Source organism: Paramormyrops kingsleyae, chromosome 5, assembly GCF_048594095.1.
Source record: "Paramormyrops kingsleyae isolate MSU_618 chromosome 5, PKINGS_0.4, whole genome shotgun sequence".
NCBI lineage: Eukaryota > Metazoa > Chordata > Actinopteri > Osteoglossiformes > Mormyridae > Paramormyrops > Paramormyrops kingsleyae.
The window spans coordinates 23,207,416-23,234,391 of record NC_132801.1 but is presented as its reverse complement, the minus strand read 5'-3'; the positions used below and the strand labels follow the sequence as shown (position 1 = coordinate 23,234,391).

Below are 26,976 nucleotides of genomic sequence, written 5' to 3'. Positions count from 1 at the left end.
TGTTCTGGCTTGTCTTTTTCCATTTCCACACACTGCAATATTCTTTGACAAGCACCTCTGATGCTACTCGCATGGTTATACTAGACAAGTACATTAATTTTAGCACATTCAGACCCTATTTCATGTGTTTTTATATTCTTTATAGGGTGGTACTGTATACATTTACGACATTACGGTGTGACCAGATTCCTTTCCAGTTTATTTACTTCGTTATGATTATACGTCATGTTCCATCCAACTCTGTCTCTCTTCTAAAATCTGAATAGAACAGGATGATAAAAAATTGCAGAGCATCTTGCAAACAACCACAATCAACTGCAGCTCACGAACCGAGCCGATATAAAATAATATATCTGGGGCGATTTCAGGATTTGACCCTTAGGGGGGCTCAGCGCCCAGTAGGCTAACCACTTTCAATCAAAAGAAAAATGGGATGCGGGGATGGCGGGGGGGGAGGGGGGGTACGAAATGTGTACGAAAATACGGGACGATTCGCTATTTATTTCGGATTTAATTCGAACTCAGAAAAATAACTTTTCAGGGGGTCTAGGGGAGAAACAGGGTGTCTGAAGCCCCCTGAATAGGGCCTCCAATCCCCTGTGATTATTAATTTGATGCTTTTGATACAAGATGTTCTTCAAGTCAATTAACTGTCTATCACAAAAGCTGCTTCAGGTCATGATGAGAGCAATGAATCTCTTATAATTATATGGAGGAAATTACTAGCACAGTGCATACCAGGTTAGAATCCTTGAATTCCTCATTCAATACATGAATTTCTCATCTTGATATGAAATATGTAGTTTCAATTAAGCCCTTCTAACAATAACCCAATGGAGGCCAAATGGAATTGATAATTTAAGTAAATAGCAACCATTTAAGCATGTTGCAATGGTAAGGTCAGCTCTTCATTACTTTCGCTATATTGTTAAAGATGCCTATGTTTAGAACACTACTCAGCTTGCAGGATACTAAAAGGTTTATTTGTTCATTGCAAAGGACATTGCTGATGTTTCATCTATTAAATGTGCATTAGGTAGCACCGTTTCTGCCCAGGGCATTTCTTCTGCCTGAAGCGTTCCGTCATAGCCCGGCTATAATCCTGATCACGAGGAATGCTCTTAGACCGAAACGTTCTAAAGCAGCTGCATCTGACAGATGTATCCTTCAGCAATTTGGAGAAGTTGTCTCCTCGCATACTCTTCATTCCTTCCTCCCAGTCTCTTGAAAATGAACCTTTAGGCAAGCTGTAGGCTACAGGTTTCAGTCTAATTGTGCCTGTTGTTGCATTATTCAGTAAATCGAAAAAAGAAAGCCTACTACTGGACAAACTAATCACTTGAAGTCTACGTTAGTCCTGAAAGCAAGCAGCGATTTAGTTATTCCAGGCAGCACAGATTAGCTTATCTATATGAATGATTGCTGTTGGAGTGATAGCAGTAATAAATAGCTCCAAAATCCCATTCCGGTGATGCTCAGTCCAGCCTCAGGTGGTGGGGGCTCATGGTGTCATAAATAGGTTTGTTGGTAACATTTTACTTGGGGCATAATGTTGTAGCACATGATTACTTAATGCGTTAATAAACCAGTAACTAGTTGTTTACTGATCCCATGTTCGTTCATCAGGGATCAGTCATGATGATTCATATATTTCATGCAGTAACTATATTAGTTCATGATTTGTTTTTGAGCAGGAAATGAGTAACTAAGTTATTTGTGCCCCCTCAAATAAAGTATCACGGGTTTGATATTAGAAAGTTCCAACCATGAATAACTTGCTTTGGCTGACCAGTGGCCTGTACTACGAAGCGGGGTTACTGGCTTATCAGGGTAACTTGTCGGATTTAAGGTAGTCTGGGCAAAATGTAAGTGAACGAATATGAAGTCCATTTAAACTGTGGTACCTTAAATCCGACAAGTTACCCCAATAAGCCAGTAACCCCGCTTCGTATTACAGGCCACTGGAGTCATGGAGTTGGTGTTCAGCACTTACTTCCTGCTTCTCCCTGAACCTTAACTCTTCCAGTAACGTGTCAGAGAAATCCCAGCGAAACTGACAGGGGCTTCCTTTAAGACGCCCTGTTTCCACAGGCCTCCAGAGCGTTATTTCATATGCAGTGCTAACAACGCAGCATTTGCCTTCATGTATAAATAGCTTTTTTACTTCTTCAGCTGAGGATCAGTATCAAAACTGATTGGAAATGTTTGTTGGAGCCCGGTTCTGAATATTGGGTTTCTGTGGAGAAATCACATTGGAGATGGGGCTGCATAAAGATAAACTCATTAAAACTATTAAATTAGTGAAACCCCTCACTTCCCAATGCAACTAAACTTATTTAGCTATTTTTGAAGGCCTGTGTATTCTGTAGCACATTTGTGGTTGCATATTTGCCTGTCTGCGAGTACATGGTGATGCTTCATTGTTATTCATATAGCCTGACTATGTAGGTGGATTAATGTGCCTTTGTTTGAAGAAAGTTGCATTTGTCATATCAGCACATGGATTGGAGATGTTGAGTTGATAACCTGTAAGCTAATGCTAATGATGCCATGCTCATTTTTAGTGAAGATTCTGGCTGAATCACAATATGCATACTTGACCGTGTTTGAGTTCCCGCGTACCTGTTTGACATTAGATACTCCATTGCCAAAGACCAGTTCCAATACTCTGGAACAGAAGTACATAGGATGATAAAAATCCCTGAATGTCGCTCTTGCCCCGGCCCAAATATCAAGAATACATCGGTTGCATTCTCGCCAAATGAGACCAGTCCCATGATTCATTGCACCCCAAGTTCGTTCTTGGGAGGCAAGTTAGCAGGACTGGTCTTGCCAAGACCACAAGTACGATCTTTGTGTTCTTGGGATCGAGAAACACCTGCTGAGCCTGGTGGAGCTTGGTGAGCTTCACTCCTTAAACTCCCTATATTCTCTGCAGATCTGAGTTAACAGTCACAATAATGAATATGTGTCCACTGTGGTTTCACAGCTGGCTAAACGGAGACAGACAAGACAGCCCTGGTTTTATCTTTGTCAATCACTTGGTCTTCAGGCATGAGGCAGATGCTTATCAGTGAGGCTCTGAGGAAAATGAAGGTTTTAGAATTATGTTTATATGCCGCAGTAATAATCGGTGTTTGTCTTTGTAGCTATGCATCAGGTCCTGGACACCCTGAGTGACAGTACCAGCTCCACTACTGCCAATGACCTGGACCTCATCTTTCTCAAAGGCATCATGGAGAGCCCAGTGGTGAGTTTACTACCTGTCCAACCATACCATTGCATGGAGGTGTAGGCTCTGAAGCTGAATGGAGCAATTAACTTCATTTCACTGAATATGTTATCGTCCACCCTGTGGTGTGTTGGCGCCTGCCCAGCGTTGGTTCCTGCCTGCGCCCATTGTTCCCAGGATAGGATCTGGTCCCCCCCGCGACCCCAGTTGGGATTAAGCAGTTTCAGTAAATGGATGGATGGATGGATGGATGTTATCGTCCATAAAACATCATCATGCTTTCATAACTGGCCCGAACTGAAATTATTGACATTGTTTAGCTTGGTACCCATTTAGTATTCAATACCTTGTTTTATCAGTAGTGCTACAGTTGACTGGAGGTAGGAGACAAGCCCCAGAAATCACAGATCCAGGCATATTTCCAAAGTCAATATGCTTTTGGTTGCTGAATCAATTGACCCTAAGTACTGTCATGGCTGACTCACTGGACACAGGTTACAGCGATCAGTACGTTGTAATGTGGCCAGGAACACCAGTATACTATATGAAAGTGATACCCTTGAAGGTAGACAAGCATAAAGGCCATCTTTGGACTTTGACAGTGCACCTTTACAGAACAGTAAAATGAAGCTTTGAAGAATTTGAAGAAACGATGTTCTGCTGAATGTGAAATGCCCTGTCTCCATGATGTATAGATCTGAAATACAGGACCTATTTCATTACAAAGCATGTTTCCTAATCTTTGGTGTGCATTTTAGGATATTAATCAAAATTATTTAAAAGATGGAAGGCACTTTTAACACCATAAGCATCATTACTTGAACTTTCATTGCTAAGTTCAAGAGGTTTGAAGCAATAAGGATTGAACTGAAAAAATTGTACTGAAACAAATGCATAATCAATCAAAAAAAGAAAAACCTAGTATTAGTGATTTATGTGTATAAACCAATTCATTGATTATTCTCTAAGAGAAACAGAATTTGTTCATACAAAAAAATGGCCCAGCACCAGTTCAGTTCAGTTTTGTTTATTCGTCATATGCAAGTTAGCACAGGGTCAACATTGCAATGAAATGTGATTGACGAGAATAAAAAAGTCTCTCAGCAATATATTACACAGAAGTAAGACAACTTCAGGTTGTAACATAAATATAATTAATGCATAGTCTTGGATGCCCCACTGCCTAAATCACTTTTTCACTTCCTTAATAGTGCTGTTGACTTATTTGTTGATTACAGTGCAGTATCTTTATGCATATTCAGACGTAAATGCTGCACAATATCGCAGTTGTGCTGAAAGGCAGATTAGTGCGAAACACAAACCAAAGTTTAAATTACAATTCACCTTATTATGGGAATAGTTTGTTTTTCATGTGTGGCAGTGTACAGAGTGTTCCTGTCTGCAACATTGCGTAATGTGAGTGGAACTGGGCTTAACTGGGGCTAGATCAAGTGGCCATTATTGGCAGGAGATGGAAACACTAACTGCATTTCCTGTGGCAAAGCATAATTGATTAATATTCCCTTGTAGTGAAAATGTCGGATAATGAATTTTGTAAAGTTAGAGATCCTGTGTATTTTAAGAAAAGGCTGGATGAGAAAAAGCTTGGGCAAGACACTGTTTATTTTCCGAGTCACGGTTCAGTGGATCTTCTTTAGTTTCTGATGAATGTCGTGATTCAAAACCCTTGGGACTGCATCGGTGGAGCTCTTTACCCTATATCTATGTGGTCCCCCTGCTTCTGAACGGCCAGTAACACTTGTGAAGGAAGGGCATCTATTATCTGTGTCTTTCTGAGGCAGACTGACTGGCGCGTGTCTTCTGAGTCGTGATAAGATGGGCGAAGAGAAGTTTAGAGATGAAGCCACTCAGCTGTTACTGCGCCAAGGGCTTTAGAGGCATGACTCTCCTGGACTTTCTGTTAATATTAATGCAGCGTGAGGAGTTACAGTTAGTGTGTGTTCAGCCTGTGAAATGAAAGTTTGTATTCAGTGTAATAGAGCAGGACAATTCATCAGACAGTTTTTATTAATGGGTTTTAAACTTTGGCAACCAGACCTAGCAATTTAAATTGTCCTAGGCTTCAGAATTTTTTTAAAAGGTCTAGTACTTTTATATAAATAAAAATTTGCCCCTTTCTGTAAAATGACATTAATGGCTTTTTTGGAAACCATACATTGTTCAGCAGCACAAAACAACAGTGTTCTTGATAAGCCTTCTACCTCATAACATCTAATATGATCTGACTGTTCCAGTCATGGGGCTAATATTAGAATGTGAATGAGCCAATAGAATAATATTGGAATGTGAATGAGCCAATAGAATATTATCAGAATGTGAATGAGCCAATAAAATAATACCGGAATGTGAATTCTATTCACCTGTACGAGCTAAACATTGTCACATGTACTGCAACAATCTTCATCTATCACATATTATGGCATTGATATTGTTAAAATGTTGCATCAAGTCAGGGTTTTCAGTTATTTATTAGCTCTTGTAAAAACCCTCATCCACCCAACCTATAGATGTTGTACTGGAGATAATTTGCTGAATTTTGAGAAAATGAAGTAGAGACTTGTCAGTGTTGAAAGGCCAGTGTTGAAGTGTTATGAAACACTTCTGTGTTATGTGAAGGTTTTGGAATCTTGGTCTTTGTCGTTAGAATTGTCTGATCCTTTCCCCTCAGTATGTTATTACTGCGGCACAGGCCTGTACTGCTGTATAATTGGCTGTGTTACTGTAGTGACTGGCTTCATATCCCCTTATTTTTATTGACCACATTATTGTTATTCTGACCTTGTCACATTTCAAGCTGAAAATTAAAATGGTAGGAAATACCTAGATTAAAATTATAACAAAACACACTGGTGACTCCATTTTCTTGGAAGCCATTATATAAATTGGTTTTTGTGCTGTTAAGCTAAATTGCGTTTTATGTAATTATTTTCATAATTTGACTTGATATTAATAAAGAAAAATGTATTTTAATTTGTCATCCCTTTGTATAATAATACAGTAGTACTTAATAACTTTATTATATAGAATCTTTAATAATGCAGTTTCTCCAAACAATTTTTATCTAAATTGTTGCTATTATTTGAGTTATACAAAAAATGAAATAAAATGAGGTTAAAGGAATATATTTTATTTTAGTTGCACAATTATTTGAAAACTCAGTTCTGACACAGTCTCCTGCCTGTGACTGTTACTTCTGACTCAAGGGCCGAGCTCTGCTGGTTTTCCAGCTTTTCTTTCCCCATGAGCCCGATGTGAAACCTCTGGTCAATTAGAATCAGTAAGTATTAAACTAACTACCTGGGAGAACTGTGAGCCCGGCCTGGATTTGGAAAGGAGGGCCAGATTTGAAGAGTCCTGGTATAAGTCCATAAGTTCACAAGCTTAATCACTTCTCAGTAATTAAGGGCTTTATTGGGACTATTATCAGCTTACAATGGTCCCCAATGTCTGGTTTGAGAGTCACTGGTTAATGCACTTCATTATCTCACCAACGGATTTGAGCTTTAAAGAGGTAGTTTTTAATGTGAAAGAGGTCATTTTTAATGTGAAGTCGGTAGCTAAAGGCTTGTTTGTCTGATGTGACACTGGTAACCCTCTGGCTGATGAGAGCAGCAGTTGCGATGAGCAGGGTGCTATCAGGTCTGTACCATTCACTTATTTTCTTTCCAGCTGCTGTACTGAATCACCTTTTATGACCGTTAATCCCCTGAGTACTGATCCCCAATTATCAGCCTGTATAAACTGCTCTAATGGCAAATGCTGAGCAGTGCAGTGTCAGTGTCTGGACTTTCTGGGAGCACATCTTCAGTTTGGCAGCTTGAGCAAATAAGGTGGCTATGTGGCACCAATCATGTTGTGGGGAATAGCAACACGACCTGTCAAGAGGCTGCTCCAGACCAGGCTATCATTTTTCTTCTCCTGCGGCACCTTGGGTCTGAAATCAGTGGTGGTGATCGATGGTCTTTATCGCACTTTAGTTAGCCAGTGGGATGCTGTCTGGAAACTGTGCCTGCTCTGGTCTCTGCTGCCTCCTGGCTTCTCACCCATCATCTCTTGCTTCTCCATCTGCCTCCACAATCTAGTCTTTTGAGCTCCTTTTAAGCTACATCAATGTTGGAAGGACGTGTGGCTCAATATGTATCTTTGGGAACACTTTACGTAAAGCAGTCATCATAATGCATTATACTGTAGATACCTTCATAATGCATGGTAATGCAGTCATAAAGTATTACAGCTATAACTATTTATAAAAAGGCATGCATTATAGCCATGTGTATTACGCAATATGTAATAGTCAGTATAAGCCATTACAATGCGTTTATGAAGGTATCTATAGTGCATTATAGATGAGAGCTTCATAGCGCAATCATAATGCATAATAAACATGGCTATAATGTCTTATGCCTTTTCATTACTAGTTATAGCCATGTTCATATGCCTTATGAATGCTTTAAAATGCATTATGAAGGTATCCCTACATGAGTTCTTTAAGTAAAGTGTTGCTGTATGTTTTTTTATATATCAAAATGTGTTTAGACCTCTGATGTTCTGGAATAGTTTTGCCTCCAAATACAATGTTCCCCAGATGCCTTCATGTGTCTTAGATGCAGCATGGATACTCTCTGCAGGTGTTACTGAAGGTGTTGCTGTTACTAATCTTACTGAGGTTACTATTTTGGCAATGTTGCAACATCTAAAACACGATTGGTTTGTGATTGATTGGTGTTTCCGAATACGATTGGCTGTGTGTCATTCCCACCCAGGTGATTGGCTTTCCTTAGATGTTAAACTTCTGCCCTGGATGGTGCCTGAGTTGTCAGATGGAAATATATGTCTTAGCCAGGATGGAGCAGACTAATTATACACGTCTCTGCGATGGTGTCTGTCCTGTATCTTTCTGCTCTTTGCGTGGAAGGCGCCTGGTGTTTGTTAGGGGAAAAAAATTGAGTCAGTGAGACCAAAAATAGCTCTGAAGGGGAATTAATGCATGTTGTTCTGACGCAGCTACTTTCTGAAGGCTGAGCTGTGACATTATGAACAGTTTGGCAAATCAACGTCCATCCAAGTATGAGCGTTGGTCTGAAAGGGGAAAATCGATCCAGTTGTCGAAGAACCAGAAATGAAAAGGCAGCTGTGGGAATGAGCAGCAAAAAAGGCACCTAAGAGGAAGACAAAGGAAAATCAATAGTTAAACAGCAACGGCATACTTTGTAATATTTTGGAACTGCTCCTCTTTCTCTCTGTAAAAGCAGAACTGGACTGATTTGCTGTTCTGACTGCGGTTTCATTGTGAGGAAAGCTGCATTTTAATGTGTGACATGGGGACAAAGGGCAGTTGGGCCTGTGGTATGAGGGGTTAGTGGTGCTGCAGCAGTGCAACATTCACGCTGAACATTTCATGGGCTTCAGGTTCCATTTCACCTCACTCTACTAGGAGAAACACCTATCAGGCAGATCCTGCTTTTCTCACTCTTCTGTGTATGCGTTTGTGTGTGTGTTTGGGGGAGGGGGGGTGTTTTACATGGATGAGACATTTTCTCCCGCCACGATCCTGATAGGCCCATGAGAAAATGGAGGAGACCAAGTTGGAAGCGGTGAGAGACAACAATGTGGAGCTGGTGCAGGAGATCTTGAGGGATCTGACCCCTCTGACTCACCGCAGCAAGGCCGCCGACGAGCTGGCCCGCATCCTGAAGGAGCCCCACTTCCAGGTAAGGCCCGGCGGGTCCCGCGGCTCCCCCGACAGCGGCGGACGCGCTCTGCCGCGTCGACACGCGCGCGCTAACGCTAACGCGCTCTCGTCCATCCTCTGGCTCGGCCGCTTACCTTTCCTGCTGCTCTGATGATGCTTTTTGGCCGAAGCAGCTCTTTTTATTAGCTTGTGCTGCTGGATGTGATGCCGGAAAGCCTCAGTCAAAGGTGTGTTACCTTGCTGACGGGCACAGCCGTGGGGCGCCTGCTGGTCCTTCCACCGGAAGGGGGCCTGTCTCCCCAACATCACGCTGCCTGCTTCTCAGCCCCTTTGCAGCAACAAATGGTTTTGCTTATTTCTGCATGATTTCTGGTCTCTGTTAAGTATAACTGGTGATTTGCTTTGGGTTTTTAAAAAGTTATATTAAAGTTATACTCCGGGGCATTCCTAGAAATTCTGGGGCCCCTGACAAAACGTCACGTTACGTATTACTGCCCGTGTCAAGTGCTGCGCCCCCGAATCTGCCAGGGTGTCAATGTCCCTCCGACTACCCTGGCTGTCCTAACATATGGATGTGCTACAGATATACATGATATACATGCTACATTTTTGGCTGTTTTCTTCAGATTTAGCAGTTTTGTCTAATTTTCCTCTCCTTTCCTTTCTTCTCTGCATTGCTTAAAACGGTTAGCATATTACGACAGGTCTTCATTTGTTACTTCTCCTTAACAGGCCTTTAGGGGGAATACGGTCCAAAGACTGCTGAAGCACAATAACAGAGTAAATCATTCTTCTGCTGTGTTACTTTGGGTAGCTTGCATGAAACTGCATGCGAGATCCGCTCCCCTTTGACCATCGGACGCAGCTTGCTAACTGCCACAGTGCTAGCTGAGAGCACGGCGCACATGTCGCGTCATGGGCCCTGGAACATGTGGCTCAGCTTGCTGCTTCTCCCCCAGTCCCTCCTGGAGACGCACGACTCTGTGGCCTCCAAAAGCTACGACACCCCGCCCCCCAGCCCCTGCGCCTTCATGGATGCCGCCCTGAACAATCAGCCCGTCCCCCCCGACGCCGTCAGGATGGTGGGCATCCGCAAAGTGGCTGGGGAACACCTGGTGAGTGCCATATGCTCTCGTCGTGACATATTGGCGATGGGAAAGGCTGCTAGTCTTTTACCAGTGAGGCCTCATATTTATTATCGTGTCACTATTTATGTGCCATCCCAGCCATTTGCCCAGCTGTGTTTATGCTCATTGGGTAAAAAGAGGAGGACGGTGGCGATAGCCGTGAGCTCGACAGACGACCCAGAGCTCGCACCGTATAAATACCTCCTTTGTGTGTTCGGTTGTGCAGCATTACCTCCTATCCTGTGGTCTCTGCCTGGCAGCTGAGGGCACACAGCAGGGGAGAACCCTGGATGGGATGCCTGTTCAGCACAAGGCCCACACACACATAAACAGCCACACTGTGGGTAACTGTAGAGTCTAACCGCAAACCAGAGTCTCCAGAGTAAACCCACGCAACGCCGGGAGAACATCCAAGCTCCGCACTGAACAGATCCAGCGGCATGATGCGGGAGATGTGAGACTGCAGCGTTACCTGCGGGGCCCCCTGTTTGTAGCCTTAAACAGCAAAAGTCCTGCATGCGTGTTTTGTCACTATTTACGTCAGGTTATTTTGGTTTTGCGATTGATTATTGCTGTTGTTACTCTAGCCCCACGGGGAGCAGGACGCGGAGATGTTTCCAGGCACCGATGGAGATGACAAAATGCTGGTGTCAGGGAACGTGTAGGGGCCTGAATTTGAGGGTAGACGTGATACGGACAGACATCGTAGAGTTTAGCTCCTCACCGAAGTCGGATGCAGAGCAGAAGCTCGGCAGGTAGATGGGTCCAGCACAGTCACAGCCGATCACCGTGTCTGCAGTACGCGGGGAAGTCAGCGGCACAGCCAGCGAACTGCCCTCAAGGGAAATGTCCACATAGGTCATTTTCTGCGTCATCCGTGGATTTCCTCTATCTTCATTTAGCCAGATTGTACTTCCCACTCAGACCAGTCTGCAACAGGATTTGTGTATAACTGCTTGTGTGGCTTGTCTGTTTCTGACTTAAGGATTTAGTTATTTTAGAGCTTTAATTTCTGAGCTTTTCAGGAGGAATGACGTGTTTGTGTGTGTGTGTGTGTGTGTGTGTGGGGTCCAAATGTCCCCACAGTGTGATAAGCTGTTATTTTGATGTTGTGGGGACCATTTGTTTCAGTTCCCGCAAGGGGAATTTCAATTTTATAAAAATCTGTGACTGCAATCAAAAAACTAAAAGTGCCAAAACTCTTTTGTATTGTGTTTGGTTACTTATGGTTAAGGTTAGGCCTGGGTAGTGGTTACGGTTGTCATTGTCGGGATTAGAGTTTTGCCCATAGAAATGAATGGGCACAGTAGGGGTGTGTGTGTGTATGTGTGTTTTCATCCCAGTCTATTCTACTGGCCCAGTTACCTTAGTATTACCTGTTCTATTTATACCTATTTACCCTTGTCCAAAAAAATTTATACAGGACAAAAAGAGCTGAAATATTCTCATGTAAATTATAAAGAGATGAATCATCATAATTACAGAGTGGATATTAGTGTAATTAGGCGTGTACCTTGCCAAGTAATATCTGAAAGTTTTTCTTATCAGGGTGGTGTGTGTTGCTTAGCGGGTTGCGTAATCAGAAGGTCACCGATTCAAATCCCTTGGCTGGCAGGGTGATGTCACTGTCGGCCTTTTGAGCAAAGTCCTTGACCCTCCGTCGCTCCAGGGGCTCTGGATGCTTGGTGACCCTGCACTGTGACCCCTCCCCCAAGGCCGAACTCAGCTGTATATGTGTCCATGTGTCAGCAGTACTTCTATTCTGCCCCCCTGTAATGAATGGATATGGGGGGTCAGCGGCCTGCGACGTGGCCAGCTGGTGCCGTGTGACCTGTTTGGTGCCAGGCCTGACCAGGCGGGCCTCCTCTGCCGCAGGGCGTGACCTTCCGGGTGGAGAGCGGCGAGCTGGTCATCGCCAGGATCCTCCATGGGGGCATGATTGACCAGCAAGGCCTGCTGCATGTGGGCGACATCATCAAGGAGGTGAACGCCAAGGAAGTGGGCAATGACCCCAAAGTGCTGCAGGAGATGCTGAAGGAGGCCAGCGGCAGCGTAGTGCTGAAGATCCTGCCCAGCTACCAGGAGCCACACACCCCGCGCCAGGTGAGCCTGCCCCTCCCCCCTCACCCCCTGCCTCGTGCTCGTTTCCCCCTGCTTAGTTAAAACAAGATGCCGGAAAACACCCTTTATTCCCAGCAGACAGCACATTGCTTGGACCCATCACCTCTGCAGTCTGATTGGTTATCTATCTGAACCAATCATTTTTCTTTCAGCTCTCAGAACATTTTTGTGTAAGTAACTCCGGTGAGCGTGCTGTTGGCTGTAGTTCTGCATGGTGTCTGCACATTACTGGCGATTTATGCCTTTAATTCAAACAGTAGAGTCCTAAATGTATTAGTGGAGTTCAGTATTGATAAAAATAGTCAAATACAGTCATTTAACAGTGACTCATATTTTTTGCTGACTTGTATAGCTCTCTGAGGTACTTCAAGTTCTGATTGCTAGGGGGACATTACAGACTGTTGTTATTTCATAGGTTTAGTCATAGAAATAGATTTTTTCTTTTTTCGCATATCTTTCTCTGGAGCTCATGAAAACTCATGAAAACTTTAGTGGGAGTAGAGCTGCTCTCTGCCTGGCCGCCTGGGGTTTTCCACGCCTCTGCCTTTAACGTAGAGCCGCGGGGCGTGGCAGCTGGGGCCCCCACGTTTGTACCCTGGCAGCTTTTCGGGAGTGAAGCCGCTGGGATAATATCATCCCTGGCTCTGCGTCCGCCACACTAGCGTTCGGGGTAATGGAGCCGGAGTGTCTGAGAGATCTGTCATTGTCACCCATAATGGGCTCTAGTAGGAGAGGTGCTGGCAGTCTCAGTGAGGGTGGGGCTGCTCTAAAGGTGTGGAAACGGTGTGATTGAAGGGGATGGTGCGGCAGGGGCCGAGACTGGATACCTGCCCCCTCACCAAAGGTGCTGGCTATCAGTCAGCTATGCTGTTTGCTCCTAACCTCATTGTTCTTTTTAAATGTCTTACTTTATGGAATCATAATTAACCAGATGCCTTCATGCTATGTTAACATGCAGCTTATGAACTGACCATTTTTTATGAAGGCCAGTGGGTTGACTGCCGGTGGAATGTTCGAGAAAGGTCACTGCTTCTCATTTCCTGCTCGCTGGGCCTATAATGATTTGCTGCAGCCAAAAAAAAAAATCTACCTCCTTTATATGGATGAGTTGTAAGCTGTAAGTCAGTTTAGATCAAAAATAATAGTAAATGAATGTAGCTATAAAGCTGGGTGGGTTTTTTCGCGAAGCCCTTTTGATTTATACATTCCTTTCACACGGGTGCCTCGCCAACCTGGATTCCCAGCGGAGCGAGGTGCCTGACTGAACGCCCCGAAAGATCCTCCTTTCTCTGCAGCCTGCGGCATATGGGTTGGAGCAGCCATCTGCTCCACTCTTTATTTCGGGCCGCTGACTGATGGCAAGCCGAGCCAACGCCCCCCCCCATGGCCAGTGGCCGCTGAACAGGAGCTCTTCAGTGCTCCATGCCGGCGCTGTGATGTCCAGGGGGACTGTCTCCTGGCCGGGGGGGTGGGGCGACTCAGGGACTGGCGACCCCTTGTACTCCTTACTGCGTCCACTTGAGAGAAGCTCTGGTCGTCATGGATACTGTCCCTGGGAGTGTTGCATTGTCTGTCTTTAGTTACTTGCCTTCTTCAGCTGCTGTTTCTTGTGAATGGTTCTTGCAAGGACTTTTGTGTAGGACCCTCACACTGGTGTGGAAGATGCCAAGCTGCCTGTATGTCACAGCTAGTTAATCTTACAGGCGACGTAGGTGCTTGCCAATTTCTGAAGGGGGGCCGACTTGCCAGCCAATCTTACTATCGCTGGGATGGGTGGGGGGGGGGGGGGTGAGTGATGCTCGCTTAGGGTGCCATGTCAACTAGGAACAGCACTGCTGTAGGTGATGCAGTCCAGCTGGAGCTGCAATCTGATCACTGTTTTATCTAATCACTGTGTTATGAGTAACGATTAAATCAGACGAGCTAAAAGTACCGATGCTTTAGCTGTGTTCTTGTAGATAAGACAGGATAAGATAGAACTTTATTGATTCTTCTATGTGGAAAGTTCTTTGTCTAGTTTCGCTGAAACGGGTAAATACAGCAAAGGATAATGTGTAAGTAGACAATAAAAATGTAAGAAAAAACTAATAAAGTTAAATCAACTTTTAAAAAGAAATAAATAAGGACAGTTGGTCAAAAGACATATATATATACATTCAATGTCCGTTCATCACACAAGTGTCTTTAGAAGAGACAGCATTGTACTGTGGTATTATAGCATTTCCTGAAGATGCCTTTCTGTGGGCAAACCAGGTGCAAGTTTAATGTTAAAGTGAATGACACGCTGTGAATACTTGTAACGGTAAATATAATGTAAGGCCAGACATTGAAGTGTGATCTGTGTTCCTGTGCGCAGGCGTTTGTGAAGTGTCACTTTGACTACGACCCTGCCCACGACAACCTCATCCCCTGCAAGGAGGCCGGACTCAAGTTCAGCAGTGGCGACATCCTCCAGATATTCAACCAGGAGGACCTCAACTGGTGGCAGGTAAAGTGCCCAGAGACCCAGCATCATGATCTCTGTTCCTCCCCAGCATCAGCTTTGACCTTAGTCGATGTCACGATGGTTATCGGAGCTAAACCCACAGAATCCTGCGGCAACCTTTAAAGAAAATGAAGTGGCAGACTTTGGCCACCTCCTTCACAAAAGGCAGGAACTGAAAAGTGTTTCTTTATTCCACCACCCCCCGCCCCCCCCCCCCCCCCACCCCACACACAAACACACACACAGGCCTGTACTCATATCTTTATGGGAACCATCCATTCATTTCTATAGGCAAAACCCTAATCCTAATCCTAATCTTTTTCTAAAATTCCTCGTTTGGGGGCTGAAAAATAGTCCCCACAATTATTATAATGTACCTGGACCACACACACACACACACACACACACACACACACACACACACACACGTGTTTAAGGTGGCTCAGTTTTAGCTGTTGTAGAGTGTGGTATTTTCCTGCAGCATTCAGGGTGTGTGCACTGTTCAAGGAAACGACAGCAGGACTCTTCAGGGACTTGATTCAGCAAACCTGAGGTCACAGGCCTGTGGCCCTAACTGTCATAGTTTAGGATGTCCTGTCTTGCTCTCTGTAATTAATGGTATATCAAAATGAAGCACAGTGGCTCAGCAGGCAGTGCTATTGCCTCATATCTCTCTGGTTGGGAGTTGGAATCCCGATTCTTCTGTGTGTGTGTGTGTTTGCGTGTTTGTACATGTGACTGTGTCGTATGTGTGTCCTCCTACTGCCCAGAGTGTATGTTTTAATGCAGCCCTGGGTAACTGGCATCCCGTGTAGGGTGTACCCCAGCCACGTGCCCCGTGACGGATCGCCATCCCGTGTAGGGTGTACCTCAGCCGCGCCCCGTGACGGACCGGCATCCCGTGTAGGGTGTACCCCAGCCACGCGCCCCGTGACGGATCGCCATCCCGTGTAGGGTGTACCCCAGCCGCGTGCCCCGTGACGGACCGGCATCCCGTGTAGGGTGTACCCCAGCCGCGCCCCGTGACGGACCGGCATCCCGTGTAGGGTGTACCCCAGCCGCGCGCCCCGTGACGGACCGGCATCCCGTGTAGGGTGTACCCCAGCTGCGCCCCGTGACGGACCGGCATCCCATGTAGGGTGTACCCCAGCTGCGCCCCGTGACGGACCGGCATCCCATGTAGGGTGTACCCCAGCTGTGCCCCGTGACGGACCGGCATCCCATGTAGGGTGTACCCCAGCTGCGCCCCGTGACGGACCGGCATCCCATGTAGGGTGTACCCCAGCTGCGCCCCGTGACGGACCGGCATCCCATGTAGGGTGTACCCCAGCTGCGCCCCGTGACGGACCGGCATCCCGTGTAGGGTGTACCCCAGCCGCGCGCCCCATGATGGACCGGCATCCCGTGTAGGATGTACCCCAGCCGCGCCCCGTGACGGACCGGCATCCCGTGTAGGGTGTACCCCAGCCGCGCCCCGTGACGGACCGGCATCCCGTGTAGGGTGTACCCCAGCCGCGCGCCCCGTGACGGACCGGCATCCCGTGTAGGGTGTACCCCAGCCGCGCGCCCCGTGACGGACCGGCATCCCGTGTAGGGTGTACCTCAGCTGCGCCCCGTGACGGACCGGCATCCCGTGTAGGGTGTACCCCAGCCGCGCGCCCCGTGACGGACCGGCATCCCGTGTAGGGTGTACCCCAGCCGCGCCCCGTGACGGACCGGCATCCCGTGTAGGGTGTACCCCAGCCGCGCGCCCCATGATGGCCCGGCATCCCGTGTAGGATGTACCCCAGCCGCGCCCCGTGACGGACCGGCATCCCATGTAGGGTGTACCCCAGCCGCGCCCCGTGACGGACCGGCATCCCGTGTAGGGTGTACCCCAGCCGCGCGCCCCATGATGGACCGGCATCCCGTGTAGGATGTACCCCAGCCGCGCCCCATGATGGACCGGCATCCCGTGTAGGATGTACCCCAGCCGCACCCCGTGACGGACCGGCATCCCGTGTAGGATGTACCCCAGCCGCGCCCCGTGACGGACCGGCATCCCGTGTAGGGTGTACCCCAGCTGCGCCCCGTGACGGACCGGCATCCCGTGTAGGGTGTACCCCAGCTGCGCCCCGTGACGGACCGGCATCCCGTGTAGGATGTACCCCAGCCGCGCCCCGTGACGGACCGGCATCCCGTGTAGGGTGTACCCCAGCTGCGCCCCGTGACGGACCGGCATCCCGTGTAGGGTGTACCCCAGCTGCGCCCCGTGACGGACCGGCATCCCGTGTAGGGTGTACCCCAGCTGCGCCCCGTGACGGACCGGCATCCCGTGTAGGGTGTACCCCAGCTGCGCCCCGTGACGGACCGGCATCCCGTGTAGGGTGTACCCCAGCCGCGCGCCCCGTGATGGACCGGCATCCCGTGTAGGATGTACCCCAGCTGCGCCCCGTGACGGACCGGCATCCCGTGTAGGGTTGCCGGTCTGAATGCATAATGCAGGAGTAAATCATCCCCCAGTCGCATTATCTGGGTGTCAATCGGTTAAGAGAAATTTGATTTAGTACGATTTCAGTCGGACTAATACGTTTACATGTTAAAAGTCCGGTTTTAGTCAGACTAACACGATAATTTGATTTTCTTAGTATACATATAAATGTAGTGAGTATTTAATAGATAGCTTATTGAGAATGTAATTTCAGGAAAAGAATTAACAAAAGACAAAAAAATTGTTCTGATTCATTTACCTTTTTCTTGTTTTGGGTGCTCTGTGCAACATGATCACTGCAATTTTCATGCTGGAGGCATAGAAACTAGAATATTAAAAAATGAATAAGCTTGCTAATTTTTAACAATGTGCATGAGAACAAGCATCTATATATAAACTGTAGTAATCAGATTGCAGCTAGTTATTTCCAGTTGTGGCAAACAGTATGAAAGTGGCAAAGTGTTTTTTCTGTTACCGCACATTATAGTTCTTGTTTGGGTAAATGTATTATATAGACGGGTATGAAACCTAATGTACTTCATTGCTGAAATGAATGATACAAAACAGCTGTTTAAGCCTTTTAGCTCCCTGGCAGTTTATGCATGTTTTGGTAATGCATTGCAAGAAGATTAATGTCATTCTAGTCAAACACTGCACATTCACAGCCATTTGGCTTAACAAGGCCACCATTCTGATGGTAGCGATGGGTAAATGTTGCTCATTTGGAAGGAAGATTTTGAACTTGAAGGTATCCCTATGCTGGGAGAGGTGGGCAGGGCAGGGGAGCTGATCGCAGTGTATCCGAGATGATCAAAAGCCAAGGACGAGGCTGCCTTCCGCACCGCGACCAGCCTATTATGCAAAATCTACAAAGTGAACTAGTGCTGCAAGGTGAACTTTGATTATTAATGGTGCTCAATTTCGGACCATTATACCACAGCCGGTTTAAGAGAAAATGATAGTCGTCTAAGATAGGCATACATTTACTGTCAGGCGTGATATTACTTTTGAAAACACAGATTAAGTGTCCATGGAGTGTTGATGCACTTTTGTTGGAGTGGTCCGGTTGAATCGGTCCCATTTGAGTGGCGCTGTCGGACTGATCCTCCTGGAGTGGTCTTGCTGGAGTGATCCTTGTTGAGTAATCAAATCCCCAGAAGAGAGAAAGAGCTGTTGAAGTGAACACATCCAGACATTTCCACTCAGCAGATGGGCAGAACACAGTACTTCGTTCTGTCTGTAGTTGTTCATCTGGAGCGCCTTAATTTTTAGAAGTTCTGATGGAAAAATCAACACCTTCAGAACTGCAGAATCTCTAAAACATGCTGAATTCAGTCCTCAGTTTTCAGTGTGCATTCTCCTTGTAAGCCGAAGCCTGCAAATCACACTTAAATGTACAACTCGCAATGCTAACTATACAGTACCAACTGACACACTGTGTTATAAATCACGGTCTGGGTGGCTAAGTACGCGGCCACACGCATTAGCTGGGTGGCTGGGTGGGAGGTGACGGGTGAATGCTGCTCCTTGCAGGCGTGCCATGTGGAGGGGGGCAGCGCAGGCCTCATCCCCAGCCAGCTCCTGGAGGAGAAGCGGAAGGCCTTTGTGAAGAGGGACCTGGAGTTTGCAGGTGGAGGTACAGCCGCTGGCTCCACATCACAGCTGTAATATGGAGTCACTATTGCTAAGATGACTCAGTGATGACATCATCGATTATTTTTTGTCTTCAAAATAACTATACAGGAATCCATCAACTTACGAATGGGTTATGTTGCACGATCAGTTTGTTTTTGTTCTTGCCGCATGCCGGACACGTGGTAAAATACATCCACTAACGTGCACTATATCTGCTTCAGACGTCTCTCGATAAATATTATTAAGCCTCTTAACGACTGGACATTACTCTATCGAACATGTTGATGGATGACTTTACTTTATTTAACAATCTTACGTTATAGATTACTGCTTCTATCTCCAGATTTTTTTTTTACAGAAGTATTTGGTGCCATTACCTCACGTGTGGACTTGCCATCATAGCGGGCACATTTGGCGCCTTGCCGCTCAGCTCTGTGGCTGGCCGCTGGTGTCGTCCGCAGACCTGCTTATATTGAGCTCTGTCCTGTACATTCTGGGCGCACGGGCAGCTCTGATTGTGAAGTCACAGGGAACCTGTGAGAAGGACATGGTAGGTGCAGGTGTACTGCAGACCTGCCACCTCCCCTCCTCTGCAAAGCCCAGAGCTTCTGAGTTTCCTCCCCGCTGCCCTCTGCTCGACCAGAGCCTCTGAACAGCAAGTCAGAGTAGCAACGGCCATCAGCGGGCCTCTTAAAATCGGCTTGGCTGACCTACTTAAACCTGCTGATTATTCATAACTACTGTTTTTTGTTATAATTGATGTCTTCTAACATTCAGCTGTAACAGTCAGGAATTTGGAATTGGTAATGAGCTGGCTGAGTGTTCCTGCCCTAAGGAGGGGTTACTGATTACTCTGAATCCCAGAGTAACAAGGCATGAAACAGTGACGGCTCCTTTCCACAGCACAGATTTTATTACCCATCTATTCACTGTTTCCACTTTTTTGATTCTTTTGTAAATGAGAAACTCTTCATTATGAATTGCCCTGGTGTTTTATTGCGATAACGGTAATGTTTCGCCATGTGTCTTCACTGTTTTCTGGTTCAGCCCCACTGGTCTGTATTAAAACCATCCAACAAAGCCCAGCTGTTGCCACATTTTGATTGACGGGTTTGACTGAACTCTTTAACCTCAAGTGTGGAGGTGCTGGACTTGTGTGACACTGTCACCTAGTGGAGAAGTCAGGTCACTGATGCGATGTAGATGTGCCACCGAAGCGCCTTTGCTTCTTGGAGCCGAGTGACGGGTGTGATGAACCAGAGTCGGACGGAGCCGGACTTTCATTCCTGCATTGTAGTATGTGTCTTTGCTCTTACAAATCTCAATTCCCTCTGCCAGGTCCACTCTGTACGGGCATCGGCGGGAAGAAGAAAAAGAAGATGATGTACCTGACGACGAAGAATGCTGGTTCGAGCTTATAATCTTCTGTGCAAATAAATATGTATTCAAGCATAACCGACTTTCCAGATGACAAATATATATAAGGATGGTAAGGCTTGGTAATCAGAAGTGACTGCTCTGTCTTTCAGAGTTTGACCGGCACGAGCTGCTTATCTACGAGGAAGTTGCCAAGATGCCCCCCTTCCGCCGGAAGAGCCTGGTTCTGATCGGGGCACAAGGGGTGGGCCGGCGCAGCCTCAAGAACAAGCTGCTGGTGTCAGATCCGCAGCGGTATGGTACCACCATGCCGTGTGAGTGCAGCCTGACGCGTCTCCGTTATGCTTCCCGCACCAAAAGCTGTTTCTTAGTGATGGATAAAAATGATGCCGCATGAACCATTTGCTGTATTTTTTGACCCCACTAGATGGCGCTCAGCAAATGGTTTGTAATGCATCATTTTGTCCATCACTGCTATTTCGCACCTAGAGCTGCTTTTGTAAGGCTTCTGCAATACAGAGTAATGGTGAGCTTGGGGCCTGTCCCAGGATGCAGAGGACATGAGGCAGGGGACACCCCTGTGCTGAATGAGCCATGAAACCTATTAATTAATTTAATTAATTTCCCCAATCAGGTCAGATACAGGCTAAAAAAATGATCTTGTGAGTTGTATTTCAGGTTTAGTTTCAGTTTTGCAAGAACTGTGTAGGAGCTGTTTCCCAATCCGGTCCTCGGTGACCCACAGCCGGTCCATGTTTTTGCTCCCTCTGAGCTCCCAGTAGATGTGGACTGTTTGTGGAGCTCCAAGGACCAGATTGGGAAACACTGGTTTAGGACTTGGGGTTGGGGAGGGTGGATTTCTCAGCCAAATGTAAAAGAATCCTTGGCATATAATGGAAAATGTGATAAAATCTGTTTACGTAAAGCAATAGCGATAATCAATTAAAATTTATGAAGTAGTTTAAAAATAATGAATTACCAATTATTATTTAATACAGCACCTATAGTTTTGTAAGAGATTGATTGGTATTTGAAAAGTCTGAAATGGTATAATTGATTTTATGTTTTTAATCTTTACCATAATGTAGATGTAGGATCTAAAGTGGAGGTGTGTCACTAAACAGGCTTTTGTATACTTGTCTCTTCCATCCATTTTACGACTACTTTCTGTGTGTTGTGGTGAAGGAACCAGAGCCAATCCAAGGCAGTTTAGGACACAAGGCTGGGGGGCACCCTGGACAGGGTGCCAGTCCTCCCCAGGGCACATAGACACACTCACTATGGGCAATTTAGGGATTCCAGTTAGCCTGACTGAATGTCTATAGAGCGTAGAAGGAAACCAGTGCAGCATAGAAAGCACGGACTCTAAAAACACAGTGGGGTTCAAAGTCCCAACCTAAAAGGTGTGTGACAACAGCGCCCCCTACTGAGCCGCACTCCCATCCCGTACTTGTGTTTTTGTGTCCTAGTTACACATCAGTGGACCCATAACCTACTATCAGCTTATATGTGATATTTTTATAGTCGCCAGTTATCTAAGACCACGCCCGCACACATCTGCTTAAAGCCCCACAATCTTAGAACAATGATTACTGCACTTTTGTGACCTCGTCCTATCTGCTGTGGCACAGACACCTCCAGGAAGCCCAAAGCAAATGAGAGGGATGGGCAGATGTACTGCTTCATGTCCCGCAGCGAGATGGAGTCAGACATCAAGAATGGCCGCTTTCTGGAGCACGGCGAGTATGACAGCAACCTCTATGGCACAAAGATAAGCTCCATACATGAAGTGGTGGAGTCTGGCAAGATATGCATCCTGGACGTCAACCCGCAGGTGTGTGCTGTACCTGTGTTCACTGCAGTCAGTGTGCCGTGGTCATGTTCACTGCAGTCAATGTGTCGTGCTTGTATTTACTGCTGTCAATGTGACATGTCTGTGTTCACTGCAATCAGTGTGCCATACTTGTGATCACTGCAATCAGTGTGCCATGCTTGTGTTCACTACAATCAGTGTGCCGTGCTTGTATTCACTGCAGTCAGTGTGCCATACTTGTGTTCACTGCAGTCAGTGTGCCATGCTTGTGTTCACTGCAGTCAGTGTGCTGTGTCTGTGTTCATTGCAGTCAGTGTGCCGTGCCTATGTTCACTGCAATCAGTGTGTCATTCTTGTGTTCACTGCAGTCAGTGTGCCATACCTGTGTTCACTGCAGTCAGTGTGCCATACCTGTGTTCACTGCAGTCAGTGTGACATGTCTGTGTTCACTGCAGTCAGTGTGTCGTGTCTGTGTTCACTATAATCAGTATGCTGTGTCTGTGTTCAGCACAGTCAGCGTGACTTGTCTGTGTTCAGCACAGTCAGGGTGCCCTCAATGACTTTGGGACGTAAGACACTTTGAGAACAGACATATTGGTATTTCTCTGATCTTGTTCAGTTTATCCATTTCTTTGATATTGTGCTGAATTCCATTGTCCATTCCAAACAAAGGCTGTTTCCCCTCAGCTATACATAGATCTTCATGTCAAGTCTCCCTACAAATGTAATGTTGAGTATTATCTTTGGTTTTCCATCCTGCAGGCTCTCAAAATTCTCCGGACATCAGAGTTCTTGCCCTATGTGGTGTTCATTGAAGCCCCAGATTTTGAGGTCCTGAAGGCTATGAACCGATCAGCCATTGAGGCTGGAGTTGTCACCAAGCAACTGACGGTAGGTTCAGCTGCTAAAATGATATCGAATTCATTGAGTCAAATGATTGCTTCTCCTTGAGTTTTAATTGAGTTCTGCTAGCACAGTGTGGTTAATGTGATGACAGTGAACCCTAAAGTGTTGATTTATATTTGTATTATCTCCCGGTAGCAGTTGTTGAGAACATTTTTCCTCACTTGTTTTTTGGTAATACTTTACTTTAGTAATTTATAAACACATTCATAACAAATAATAGTACATTCATAAAGTATTATACATACAGCTATGACTATTTATAAAAAGGCATGACACATTATAGCCATGTGTGTTATGCATTATGAAAGCTCTCATCCATAATGCACTTTACATACTTTTATAATGCATTATAATGGTCAGTACAAGCATGCAAGGATGCTTTGTTCTGCATTATAAAGGTACCTATAATGCATAATGCATATGGCCATAATGTGTTATGCCTTTTTACAAATATTTATAGCCAAGTTACTAATGCTTTAATAAAAATCACATTAGAAATATTCAGTAGTTTAAAGTAAAACATTAATTTCAAGTCCTTGGGTTTAATAAATTTAAACCCAAATTGTTGTTGTAAAATTACTGTTCTGAGTTTAAAAGTTCATTGGCAAGCAGTCTCATTAGGTGCTTTTTAATTAGTAACACCTTTGCAATAACATTAAACACCAAACATTTGTGTTTAGTATCCCTTTGAGAGCCAAAGTCTACAATTGCAGTGAATAGCAAAATGGCAAAAACAGAACTGAATGAGTCAGTCAATAATAGCAATTGAAACAAAAAGAAACAGAAAGAAAATGTCCATGGGAAAGATATGTGCAGATATGTTAAATATTGCTTGTCAATTAACTTTTCTTATGAAACTGGTATATCTGCAATGCTGTTACAGAATTAAACAAGCATCCCAAGACTTTTTGTGAGCACTTTATGTTTTTCCCATTTTTCAAAGGGTTAGCTTCAAAAATTTTAAGACACTTTCCAAAACCTTTGTTGTTATCAGCTGTAAGGAGCTTGGGTAGTAAATGATGAATACTGTGTTTGCTGTGTATTGTGTTCCTGCGTATTTGACAGGTTAGCATAGTTGCAGTGATTAGTATTCTGGCTCAGATGTGTTTCTTCCTGCAGGATTCAGAGCTGAAGAGGACAGTGGAGGAGAGCGGTAGGATCCAGCGAGCCTACGGGCACTATTTTGACCTTACTATCATCAACGACAATTTGGAGAGTGCTTTCCGCAGGCTGCGGGGGGCACTAGAGAAGCTGGGGGTTGAACAGCAGTGGGTTCCTGTCAGCTGGGTCTTTTAGGCCAGGCGAGTCAGTGAGGTAAGTTGGACAATTTGCAAGGGGACCGACTTTGTCAATCGAAGCGAACTACTTTACCAGTGCCAAGCGACCCAGGGGATGCACAACTCTACAGGGTGGATGTCAAATTTGTCCATCCATCTCTCTTCTTGGCTACCCCCAAAAATTACTTTAAAAATTCCCTTTTTCAAACCTTTTAGTTGTATTTATTTTATTATAATCATTTCTTGTTCTTGATTTGTGAAAGACGTAGGACGATTAGATGAGTGAGTGTGTGTCTGTGTTTCTGAATTATCTTTATTTATTTAAACGTTGATTTGTTCTTCTGGATATTTTCTTGAGTTGAACCAACAATGTCATTTTTAGCTTGCGTTTCTTTAAGACTTGTGATAATTATGTGCATCAATCAAGGAGTCATATGTGTTGTTTTTATAATGTTGTGTGGTAAATACACATCCATCACCAATTCAGTTTGCATTGAACAAAAGCATGATAGAAATCTCAAAACACGGACCAAATTAATCCTGGTTGTAGCAAAACCTTTAGTCACTACCAGTATTTCATGAGAAGACTAAAACATATATTTTTAAAGGCCATCCTCTGTGAATTAAGGGTGAAATCGTAATAAACGAATATTCCCAGCATGCATCAGTGCCTTTTGTGCAAAAATGCACAATGGAGTTATTGAAAATAGTTAAATTGGTGTATGGAATGTCAACATTACACTAATATTTCGACGGATATATTATATTCATGCAGCTAAATGTTACTTGGTATACGCGTCTTCATCTTATCAGTTATCATTTGCTATGTACATAATGTGTAACTACAGAACATTTTGTGGAGGATCCAGTTTCCTTCAGGTAACCATAGTAACGTTAGCTCTGGCAGACATTTGGGGCAGTGTAAAGTTTGTAAAGTGGTTTTGTTACTCAGAAATTCTGTTATGTATATTTGTGGCAAAATACACTTATTAATTACATACTTATAAACAGTTTCATTCAACTGTGAGGTTTTAGCTGAGATTGTAGAAAGGTCAAACATGTAATTAAAACCTAACCCTAAGTGTAACTAAGAGGAGTAGTAGTTGCTTTTACATCCCTGCATGTCCAAAATAGCTGGTTGTCACCTTGAAATTCCCATTTTTCTCAGCTTTTATGTTATGACTTCAGTTAAATTGGTATATACTTTTGAAGCGTAGCTTAAACATGAACCATCTCTGTGAAATAAACTGTATATTAGGAATTTTGATAATATATCAATATATTTAATTGTAAATATGCAACCTCATTCCCTGTGCTGTCATCGACACCTGTCTGCATGTGGTCAGAGACGCAGTCATGCTCTCGCATGACCTCACATGCTCGTAAATGTGCCAAAAGGACTGCTTTCCTCATCTGGACAAGTTGCATCAACCTTCAAGAGACGGTCAGGACTGGATGGTCCAAAGTAATGTTGTGGTTCACTGCGTTGGGGCTGATTTTCTAAGATGGAGTCAGCGAGGACATGAGCTGCACTGCAGGTTTGAGGAGAGCAGGCCATGGTGGTAGTTATACCAGCCGTAAAAGGATTGTCGTTTCCTTCATCTGCGAACTCTACCTCTTCTTCCTTTTACAAATCTCTCTCGCTTGCCATTATGTGTGGAACATTTCTCTGTGGGCATCATTTAGTAGGGTGTTGGCTTCACTCTAAGAGTTAACGAATCTGAAAAAGGTACAACTTGGACCAGTGTGGTATATGAGATTTAGGAATGCTAACGTCAGGAGAGTAGCCTATGTTAGTCCAAATTAAATTTAAATGCTTTGTCTCTAATGCTTCAGTGGTGTGATTTCATATAGCTGGAACACTTATTACTATAGATGGTTAATGCAAATGCTGATGACATAGTTTATGACTTTTAATAAAAGTTGATTTTGTTTGTGCCCTGTAATACTTAATAGAATGTCTTATGATATATGATTTTGTTAACATTTTTAGACACTTGTAGAATGTAGTCATTTTATACAGTGTCCTATAGTTTTGTTACCTGATTTTTTCTTTATGTGTAGATTTGTCTATACAGGCATTCATGAATCCTTTATGTAATGAAATAGATGCTCATTCCCTTTGCGACTTGTCTATGTAGGATTTTTTATTTTAAGGATTACAGGCAACACATTTGTACCTCATTTGCACTAATTTTTTGTTTGCATTGCCCTGATAATTACAGCAAGTATTACATATGTCTGAATTATATTTAACATGTTTAATATCCCATGCATTTTAAATGGATAAATTGTTGTGCTATGTTTGTCATACTCTCCTTCCAGAAAGTTCTCTTTGAAATGGTTTGATTTAAGAACTCATGAATTAAAAGCTGCAAAACCCAAATATTTGGGTACCTATCACAGTTATAGCTGGAAGTCTCATTGTAAGTAAATAAAATTGCTTGTGGTTCCAGTTTTTCATATATTCACATAGAACCTGTAGTAAATCAGCCCCTGTAGTTAATTTCCATGTTACTACACTGTAAAGTCTGACTTGGAATCGTTAAACAGCTGATTGGTAAATTTATTGGAGTCATGATCCAATGATTTTGTTAGATTCCTTGTAAACAGACTCCAATGTACTTGTATGTTCTGCATGTGTCGGTCTGCAGGTCTGACAGCTAATAACAACAGCTTCTCGTCGCACCATTTTGTGTTTGATCCGCAAATTATATTTTTATGACTGCTTTTTATTGTTACTTCTAGTTTATTTTATCAGCCACTGTATAGCAGTTATAGAATCTGATCTTCCAAATACAGTATCCTTTGTATGTTTCA

At 44.6% G+C, this 26,976-nt stretch overlaps 1 protein-coding gene across 7 annotated transcripts in view; it reads left to right on the top strand.

Annotated features, from left to right (window-relative positions):
- Positions 1-26,976, top strand: part of mpp2b (MAGUK p55 scaffold protein 2b) — a 61,395-nt gene extending 34,419 nt beyond the window's left edge. For 6 of the 7 annotated variants that reach the window (XM_023820866.2, XM_023820868.2, XM_023820867.2 and 3 more), the window contains 11 exons: positions 3,150-3,250; positions 8,812-8,964; positions 9,905-10,060; positions 11,948-12,175; positions 14,550-14,681; positions 18,682-18,784; positions 20,122-20,190; positions 20,313-20,474; positions 21,792-21,994; positions 22,736-22,864; positions 23,999-26,976. In XM_023820866.2, coding sequence (XP_023676634.1) covers positions 3,150-3,250; positions 8,812-8,964; positions 9,905-10,060; positions 11,948-12,175; positions 14,550-14,681; positions 18,682-18,784; positions 20,122-20,190; positions 20,313-20,474; positions 21,792-21,994; positions 22,736-22,864; positions 23,999-24,175 — 1,613 coding nt within the window. In that variant the 3' untranslated portion in view covers positions 24,176-26,976. The remainder of the gene's footprint in view (positions 1-3,149; positions 3,251-8,811; positions 8,965-9,904; positions 10,061-11,947; positions 12,176-14,549; positions 14,682-18,681; positions 18,785-20,121; positions 20,191-20,312; positions 20,475-21,791; positions 21,995-22,735; positions 22,865-23,998) is intronic. The other variant, XM_023820865.2, reaches the window with a different exon arrangement.